General features: G+C 38.2%; 2 protein-coding genes across 2 annotated transcripts; both read left to right on the forward strand.

The window, feature by feature from the left end:
- Nucleotides 1-215: 215 nt before the first annotated feature.
- Nucleotides 216-5,802, forward strand: tmem45a (transmembrane protein 45a). The gene is made up of 6 exons (XM_023413266.2): nt 216-429; nt 2,555-2,762; nt 2,870-3,082; nt 4,613-4,797; nt 4,884-5,026; nt 5,163-5,802. The coding sequence occupies exons 2-6, from the start codon at nt 2,567-2,569 to the stop codon at nt 5,257-5,259; spliced, it is 834 nt and encodes a 277-aa protein (XP_023269034.1). The 5' UTR covers nt 216-429; nt 2,555-2,566; the 3' UTR covers nt 5,260-5,802.
- A 1,092-nt stretch (nt 5,803-6,894) lies between these two features.
- Nucleotides 6,895-9,641, forward strand: sft2d2a (SFT2 domain containing 2a). Its single transcript, XM_023413274.2, has 8 exons — nt 6,895-7,092; nt 7,168-7,257; nt 8,114-8,199; nt 8,360-8,441; nt 8,889-8,924; nt 9,054-9,112; nt 9,200-9,229; nt 9,329-9,641. Exons 1-8 carry the CDS (start codon nt 7,027-7,029, stop codon nt 9,366-9,368), a joined length of 489 nt encoding a protein of 162 aa, XP_023269042.1. The 5' UTR covers nt 6,895-7,026; the 3' UTR covers nt 9,369-9,641.
- The last annotated feature ends 643 nt before the right edge of the window (nt 9,642-10,284 follow it).

The raw sequence follows: 10,284 nt of genomic DNA on the forward strand, positions 1-10,284 counted from the left end.
GGTTTCCTCCGCGCAGGGAGGAAACCGAGGCGAGCACGAGCGCGAGCGGGCGGAGTGAAAGTGCACACGTGGACACCTGAGAGTGACGTGGACTTCAGCCAATTGCAGCACGGACTGATGACGTCGGCTCTCCGCAGTCATCCAATGGGATAATGGTTTCCCGGAGAGAAAAAAGCCTGAACTGTTTTAGAGTCGGAAAAATAGGAGAAAAAAAAAAAAAAGAGGTTGTGAAACGAGTCTGGTCTGGAGGCGACGGGTCTCAGGCGAGAAAGCTGATGTTTACTTCATGTTTATCTGAAGAACGGAGGAGAAAACTTTTATATTTGCTGCAGGAAAATGATTTATATGAAGAGACAATAAGGATGCTTTGATTTCCCTGGTTGAACATACTTCCAGCAACTTTTCATCTCCAGAAACAAACACACTTGGGTAAGACCCCCCATTTTTTTTTATGAAGGACCTAAAGGCTACTGTTCTACTTAAACTTACCCAAAGAAACTTATTGTCTTTACTGTCTTATATATAGAAAATCATAAAAGTGTGTATAAAGTAAGGTTTTATGATGAAGTCTGCAGTTCAAACTCATCTTTATGCTGATCTAATCTAATTTCAGATGGTAAACCTCTCGTGGTAAAGCATTTAATGAGTTTTGAGCAGGCTATAGTGTGTATTCATGAACTTCACAGCTTCTGTCAGTTCTTCAGGAGCAAAAAAAACAAAATGGGCACTTTATCGCTTAGAATTAAACTTCTTTAAGATGTACTGTACCTTTTGGTTTTGAAAGTCCAGTTCCTCTTTGAAACAGTTGAGGTCAAATATCTAAATAGCCTCACCATTTATATCCCCTTTGGAGCAGTAACAATAAAGACCAAAATACAAAATTATTATTATTTCACAAAGTATCTCACTGTTATTACTGTATGCAGGACTGAAAAGAAGATAAATGACTATGACTGGTGGTTTCATAATCTTTAAAGACTAAGTATAATCACTAGTAATTAAATATACTTAAGAAAAGTGGCCCTGTCATTTATAGAAATACTCCATAACAAGTAAAACCCCTTTATTTGCAATGTTACTTACGTAAAGTAGAGAAGTATTAGCAAGTTTATGTATGAAAAGTAAAAGTGCTCATGTAGAACAGGCCCTGTGAGTGATGCATTAACATGTATGCTGTACTATAATATTGTAGTTGGTCAAGGTGTGGCTGAATTTAACTGCACGTATTTGGGTAGTTTAATCTTTTACAGAGCGTCGAACCTTATAAACTGTTTGTAAAATCTTTATCTGAGGAGTAACTAGCAGTTCAATAAGTGAAATGGAGGAAAAAGTGCAGACCTTCCCTCAGAGATGAAGTGTAGCACGAAAGTAAAACACAAATACTTGTGTAGGCTACAATATTAGAGTAAGTGCACTTAGTTCCTTTTCAACACTAATAATATAATAAAACTGTTTATTTATTTACTGAAATGTCAGACATGCAGAAGTGTGTGAATTAGTGAATCTGGAAACAAAACAGCGCAGATGTTGTGGTTGATTAAATCAGCCAGACACTCGACGCTCTTCCAGCAGCACTCCAGTGACATGATGGAGTGATTGCCATGGCGACTGAAGTGTTTTCCTCAATCTGTTGCGGATGCGCCAGCAAAGGGCTGCGTTACACAGATGAGTTCGGTTTAACATCTGAAAGAATCTGTTGGTATTGCGTGTCCTCCACTTTGTTGCTGTGGGGCACAATATTGTTTGTCATCTCCATCACAAAGGAAACTGCAGCCACTCTTAAGGGTATTAAGAGCTTCATGAACCTGTTCATAAAGCTCTTAATACTCATTTCATATTTACGATGACACCGTGAGGAGGTACACAATGGATCAAAGAGGGCACAACCCACGACTGAAATGGTAGCCTGTTTGTTTTTGATCGTTTCTCCCTTTTTTGGACAAACGTTTGTTCCTTTGAGAGAATAGACGGCCTGGAGTGCACATCAATCACGAGCTGTTTTAATTGCTGAGGAAACGATGGCTAATCATTACTGAGGAAAACATGTGATCAGAGGTATAACGCAGAAATAAATAGAAAAACTGCTCTTTAGCTTCACACGTTGAAGGGTAAAGATGCAAGCCTCTTGACGCTTTAACAGCTTTCTTCCCTTGTGTAGACACACTTCTACCAAGGTAAGCTGAGGGGCTGCTGCCAACATACACACTAATTATGTCTGATTATGCTGTTTAACTAAATTGCAGGCACTCCTGCACGTTTCCCCTCTCATTTCAGCTAAAAATACTGTACACCCCCAAGCTACCGGAGGAACACTTTGTATAAATGATATGCCAAATTTTTATATGAGGTGAAATTATCTCGTTTGTTTTCATACCTGTATTTAGAAGAAACCAAGATTCTTTACCTGCTGGTTTGATATAGAAGCAATATTGAGAATAAAGTAATCTGTTTTCTGCTGTGGTGCAAGAAGAAAAAGTGATTGTTACAGAAGCAACAGTAGTTCTTCACTTATCCATAACGACTGCTGACAGATCTGTTGCCTCCCATGATCCAGGTGTGGCGAGTCATGGGGAGTTTCAAGGGCCACGCACTCCCTGGGAGCTTCTTCCTCGTGGCTGGGATCTGGTGGACAGGAAAGTACTCCCTCTGGCACGCCACCCGCAGGAACAAGAACATTGGATCGACTCGATTGGCCAGCAGAGCCTCACAGCGCCGCCTGGAGATCATCGAAAGCTCTGTCATACTCTTCTTCTCTTTTGTTGGTAAGCAGGTCTTTATATTCCCTTAGGAAACATTTAGAAAAGAGGCGTTTACAGTATCCACTCTTTAATAAAGGAGATCTGAGTGTTTCCTCTGCCGTGTTCCCCAGGGATGCTGGCAGAGCAGTTTGCTGCGGGTGGACCGGGGCTCCAGTTGTACGACTTTGCAGAGAAACACTGGGAACAACTGATGAACTGGCAGCACGCCACCATGTACCTCTTCTTTGGCCTGGCCGGGACTGTGTCTCTGGTTATCCACACCACGGAGGCTGCTCCACTGGCTCTGGATAGGTTAATGCTGGCCATCGCTTTCTTTAATGAAGGTACAGTCAGTCTTCATTTTGATGTTGTATTTATTTAGATTGTACTCAGGTATCCCCTCCTCAACACCACCTGTCATGTTCCAAACTTGTTCATCTGAACTAATTTTAAAATGTATGCTATTTAACACGATTCATATTGTTTCAAACAGTTTATCTGTCAGTGTTTTGGTTGGTTTGGTCAAGTTTGCATTTGTACTACTAGTAGCAGAAGCTAGACTTCAATCATTTATCCATTACATTTAGCTAGCATTAGCATATTTTAATTACTTATCCACTTCACTTTAGCTATTTATTCCACGTCTTTATCGGGTATGTTTAGCTATTTATTTTAACTATGTATCCATTACTTTTAGCCTTCAACTTTTGACCCAGTCCTTCTGTCTACAGCTAATGCCACGACTTGTCCGTTACATATAGCTCCATCAGTATTTATCTGTTACTACTGTTCATTTTAACAATTTATCCATTACATTTAGCTATAATGTTAACTATTGAATGAACTATGAGCTGTGTATGCATTAGTTTCAGAAATTAATTTTAACCATTTACCCATCACTTTTAGCTAACTAATCAAATTTGGTATCCATTACTTAGCTTAAGTTTTAGCTAAATTACTGTTAGCTAAAGTTTTAGCTAAATTACTGTTAGCTAAAGTTTTAGCTAAATTACTGTTAGCTAAAGTTAAAACTATCTTAACTGTTTAGTCATTTATTTAGCTAACTGCATATCCATTAGTTTTAGAAATTCATTTTAACCATTTATCCATTACTTTTAGCTAACTATTTAAACGTTTTATCCATTACTGAGCTAATGTTTTAGCTAAATTACTTTTAGCTGAAGTTAAAACTATCTTAATTGTTTAGTCATTAATTAGGTATCTATAGCTATTTCAATCATTTATCCATTACTTTGTGTTGACATCAATTGTTTGAACTGCATACGAATTAGTTTTAGAAATTAATTGTTACAATTTATCCATTACTTAGATAGAGTTTTAGCTAAATTACTGTTAGCTAAAGATTTAGCTAATTGCATTTAAGTATTTATTTTAACCATTTTACCATTACTTTTAGCTAACTATTGTAACAATCCATTACTTTTAGCTAACTATTGTAACAATCCATTACTTTTACCTGAAGTTAACTATTTGACTGTATTATTCATTGATTTAGCTAGAAATTTCAACCATTTATCCAGTACTTTTTATCTGTTTTGTCTTCTCTGCTTGCTAGTTGAGTTAGTTGAGTTACTCTACTCTAATATTTCCACGTACTCTCAGGTAACTGGCGAATTACTAATGACATAGAGGATTAATAATTAATATCTATTTTATTAGATCAAAAGAGACTCACTCAGAAAAGGCACATGGATGCACAGTTATAACTTTGGATAACAAAACAAAAAATACATTAAAGATGCTTTTTGACAGTTTGTCAGCATCATACTAACAAAGTGATGAATGGATGAAAACATATTTTACTCTACTTTTCTCATCTATGTTCTCATGATATCTTTCCTTTGTTTATGCAGGATTTCTCTTCCTCTACCATCTCCATGGCAGAAGTATGCTGGACGTCCATGTGCATCAACTCCTGCTCTATGCCGTCTTTGGAGAGGCTCTTGTTGCCTGCCTGGAGGTCTTCCACCGAGGCAACATCATTCTGGAGCTGCTGCGGTGCACCCTCACTATCCTGCAGGGAAGCTGGTTCTGGCAGGTTTGTGTGAATGTGTTGATGTACGAGCAGAAGTTCATGGCGGAGGTCTGTCCTAACTCCTGACGTTACCCTCTCTTTGCACACAGATCGGTTTTGTGCTGTACCCTCCCAGTGGCCCTGAGTGGGACCTAAAGGATCACAACAATATGATGTTCATCACCATGTGTTACTCCTGGCACCTCGCCTTTGCCATGCTCGTCGTAAGCGTGCTCTATTGCACCGTCAGCTGGTGAGAACCTACTCTATACCAGAGGGCCTATAAGCTGCAGCTCGTGTATTTGTCCTGGAAGCCTTACAGATTCATCCACACTGGGATTAAAAAATTGAGCAGCTCTAATGTGGCATTTGTTGTGCTTTCTCTGTAGTGTGGTTCGCTCCAGATTGAAGAGGACTCCTCCGATGGAAATGGGACTCCTGAAGCCCAGAGAGAGGGATGCAGAGTCAGAGGATGAGATTTTATGAAGAGGACTGTTGTTCACCCACATTGTGACTCATATATATCACAGTTAAATCAGGGATGTAATGTTTGCAGCAATAGGACAGGAAGCAAGGCATGCAGACAAAAAAAGGGACAAGGACATGGTTTCTGGATGCTTTCCTTTAGAAACACTTGTATATCTCTACCTCTGCCTTATTTAATCAGCTGTACACCGCCTTTAGCCTTACTCTTATTGTGCATTGCTATTTATTCTGCTGTGGCCTAATACTTTGCATATATTCTGTCATATCTGTTTAATATTAATTTGCACACACAGTATAAGTGAACTCATAAGGATTTGTGGATTGCATGCTTTACATTTGACCCGCCCAACTTCTCCTGTCAGACATGTTGGTGTTCAGTAGTGCCATCTAGTGGTGAAAACAGATAATATTAGTACAGCAGACATTACTTGAAGGTATTTGAATGTGGCTTTTTTGTTTCATAATGTTAGGAAGTTGACTCATACATGTAAAACAAACCCAATGCCAAACAATAAGAATTTTGTTAAAATTCTTTAAATAGCCTGTCTTCATTTGTGCTGAATTTATTGTCTATGTGTAGGGACAAACTGTTTGTCAGTGATAGTCAACATGGTGTTTATAGTAACCTCATCATACACTTTCTTACCATTTAAATAGTTATAATAGGATTATTCATAGAAGTCATGCTACTATAAATGTCATTTACCTTTTGTCACTATAGTGACATCACAAAATATCACATTAAAAGCAAATCATCACTCATGCATCACATAATCATCCCAGCAGGAGGTAGTCGTTTTATCCTGTGGCTGATGAACTGCCCCTCAGACTTACCCTTGTCAGGACAGCATACATACTATATCTACTGGCAGCAGGGTCAACAAAGATCTTCTGTGTTGAAGAGGAGTAATCACTGAGTGTTTAACAGGGTGGCCCGTGTCTGATCCTACTGGGTTGGACACTGAAGCTGACTTTGCTGCAAATGTATTTTGTTATAACAAGCAGTCTGGTCGCTGCAAACTTGAAACAGTTGCATATTAGGGATGTAACTAATGATTGTCATGATTGATTATGAAGCTCCTGGTTATTTTTCTTGATTGATCAACTCACAAAAACATTATCATTATATCATTATCACTGCAACAGTCTAAAAACCAAATATATCAAGCTGATTATCAGATAAGACAAAGAAGAACAACAAATTAAACCAAAGAATATTTAGTATTGTGGCATAAAAATGACTGAATATCATAGTATCATAAATAAATAATGAAAATAGTCACTGATTATTTTTCTATTGATTGATACTCATCACATATTTACAGTATTTACATAATATATACTCATACTCATTATAACTACGGTGATAATAGCCTATATATATATATATATACACATTTCAACTAAATAGCTAAAACTGATCAACTGTAATATTAAAACTGAACTAGTTTCTATAGAAAGCTGTATTTCAATGTGCATAAGATTTTTTTTTTTTTAACACTTTAATCTGGTTAAATATCCGTGTTCTGCTTTACGATTCTTTTAAATGGCTGGGAAAAAAAGTGAGACCTCCTGCTGCTTCTCCGCCCAGGTGTGACTAGACGGATGTCATCCACCTGGCCAGGTAAGCAGTCAGACTCCCAGCTGCCATGTGACGTTGTTGTCCATCCGCGCACAGATTTGAGGAAACCGGCTACTTTTGTCTGTAGCTCCAGGAAACGATCACATCTGTCATCGATCCGGTCGAGTTTGATCGATCCTCAGCTAATGGATAAATTAAAATCGGTTTTAAGTGGAGAAGAGTCGCGCAGAGATGACCGGACCGTCTTAGAGGTAAAACTGAACTCTGACTTCAGGCCACTTTGTTCAAACTGTGATCCCAGCTGAGAGCTGTCTCTGTCACCGCAGACCGTGAACGAGGCCTCCACTCTGGGCTGGGGCACACGTTTGAAGGGATTCATCGCCTGTTTTGTGGTGGGGGCCGCCTGCACCATTTTGGTAAGAATCTGTATTAGTTTCTGCGTTGATCTACAGCTGGTGTGATTGTGCTCCACACGAAGAGGAAGAAGAGGCAGGGAGAGGTGATGTGACCTTACAGGTTCTTCTTGCTCAGAGGAATGTGGAGGATGTGATGTTCATTCCTCTGGCAGCACTAACCTGTCCTGCAGCTGCAGCTCACAGTCAAACGTAGTACAGTTTTCCTTTTGTTTTTTTATAGATGAGACATGTTTTGTGTCCTTCTCTTAACACATTTACAGCAGTAGAGCACAGTTGTATTTTTCATTGTTTCAATAGTCAAACAACTTGTTTGTATGTGATGATAACAGCTTCTAATAACTGTTAATTACATTTTGTGGTGATTATTGACCTTATTTTTTTTAAAGTATAGGCATATATATAAATATATTTTCTATATTTATTTCTTTATTCAATGTATGTTTAAGGGTATGTATTTTCCAAAAATAGTCATATACTTGTGGCTTTATTATTATTTCTGCATTAATCAACTACCTGTGGACATACAGTGTGACCATTACTCCTAGAGATGAATGTGAAATCCCAGATGCTGCCCCTTGTGTAGAATCCACATTTTTTATTATTTCATAATTTTTTTTGGGAGGATCCAAATAGCATCCAAATAAACTACTTTTGGAGTAAATATTTTATACTAACCATCCATTTCATGAAACAGACCAACCACACCAAAGATATGAAAAAACATGCTGGCTGTGAGACCTCGAGTGGAGGTGTCTCAAAAACTGAGGCCTTTTAGGAAATTTTTCTTCCTCTACTACACATAAAACATGCAGTTCATGTGGGTGAAGAATCAGCTATCTTCTTCTCTGTCCTGCAGGGAGTTTGTATGCTCTTCATCCCCAGGATCGGACTCATGCTCTTCATCGTCTTTTACACTTTTGGAAACATATGTGCTCTGTGCAGGTCAGTGTCCACAGCTGTAAAGCAGCTGGAATTGCGATGTGTTTTATTTGAAGATGAGCTCTTGATCATGTGAAGAGGAGTGAGCATCAGTGTGGACGGTACGTACTTGTTGAATATAAACATTTCTAAACATTTGTCAACCTATGACTGTGTTGAACAGCACCATGTTTCTGATGGGGCCACTGAAGCAGCTGAAGAGGATGTGTGACAAAACAAGAGCCCTGGCCACCACTATCATGATTGTAAGTGCTCATGTTTATTTTTTTTCCTTCTACTCTCTTACACACTCCATTACTGCTTTTTACATCGAGAAGGCTTTTCCACTCTGTAAATATCAAACCTGGACAGATCCATTTACTGTTGTAAAGGAAAATGTGACGACATAGTGTTAGACTGAAAACTGAGAACTTTGTGTTTTTGTTTCCTATTTGTCCAGGAAATGTCCTCAAGCACAATCACACATAAAACTGAAACTTAAAAAAGTTATTGCAGTTAGAATTTAGACAATTCATGATTAAAAAAAATGGATTATGGATTATTTTTTAAAGATAAAAGATATAGAAATAAACAAATAAAGCAACTTTTATAATTCAGATTATCAAGATTGTGTAAATAAATGATGAAGATGGAAGCCATCAATCAGTGTAAGTCCAGGTTGTTGATTACATGTGTCTCATTCATTGCTCTAGACTTGCCTTGTGTTGACTCTCTGTGCAGCCTTCTGGGTGAGTGAGCAAGCACAACAGTTACCACTGTCTAACTTCAGTTAACAACTGATTTGATTGTACACAATGAAGTAAATGATACACTATTGTTTAAGTCCAGTCTTTCACAGCAATGTTTCTTTCTTACAGTGGAAGAACTTTGGACTTGCTTTGTTATTTTGCATCTTGCAAGTCTTGTCATTTTCCTGGTAGGTCCCAGTTTCTCTTGAATGTTCACTGATTGTTTCAGTCTGACGTCTCTGTCAGTGTGTGACACAGGTGTGTTTTGTATCCAGGTACAGCCTGTCGTACATCCCCTGCGCGAGGTTTGTTATTTTATTTATGTTTCTCCAAATCGGCTGCACCAGTGTTCAGACTCAAAATGTTATTCAAAGCCTGTCTGATTCATGTGAATTACTCTGCAGGGAGGCGATAATGAAGATGGTGGCGATCTGCTTGAAATGAGCCCAGTTTCTGTGCGAAAGGTTCAGGCTGGATGAAGCGAAGGGGGCAGGTCTCTCACTGAAGTCACTGAAACAGCCTTGATGTGGTTCTGCCTCAGAGAGTCCGGGACTCTTCTGTTTCTTTTTCTTTTATGCTTAATTAATTGAGCTGATTGAGTTTTGGAAGGTATTGATTACTCCAGTTTATACCAATTTTAATGACTGTGGGCATATTACGTAACATGCTGAATGTAAATATTTGTAATAAATGAACACCAGTGGTTTTGTAAATGAACAGATGACAACCTCATTATTTCCATCACAGAGAGGAATAAATGTACACACAGTAAATATATTTGAGCTTCAGAAGTGTGAATTGAAATTTGCCAGTTTATGTTGTAAAAAATGTAGTGACCTGCATCATGTAGTGTAAGATTTAGACCCTGAAAGTTGTTTTTGATCCTGAGGAACAATCCAGATGACTAACCTGTTTATTGTAACAGTGGAAAACGTGGACATGTCCAACATGTTGCAAGAATAGTTGTTGTTTTTCTATATTGCTCCGAAAGAAAGTTTACTTCTACAAAAGTCTTCTGATGTTAAATAACATTTATGTGAAACACAAACATAGTTCACGGATTAATTCCTTGAATTACTTATGAATAATGTTTAACACTGCTCAAATGTTGCTTTATCAAGTTATATTCAGAAGCACAGCTATGGGCATGAAAACGACAATATCTGTCCTTTTGTTCACTCAACTGTGTTTTTTGTGTGTTTGTAGTCCATTTCTATAGACTTTGTATCATATTCTACAAGCTTTTTATTCCTCAGCTTCTACAGTCAGCCAGCCTTTCAGTAGGTTGTTCCCTTCATTTATTACAGTTTGATTAAATCTAAGGTGCAGTGCTGAGAGTTGGACAGATGAGGGCACCACA

Source organism: Seriola lalandi, unplaced genomic scaffold (assembly GCF_002814215.2).
Source record: "Seriola lalandi dorsalis isolate HSWRI2012SDOR001 ecotype SW California unplaced genomic scaffold, Sedor1 jcf7180002054511, whole genome shotgun sequence".
In the NCBI taxonomy this organism is placed as follows: Eukaryota; Metazoa; Chordata; class Actinopteri; order Carangiformes; family Carangidae; genus Seriola; species Seriola lalandi.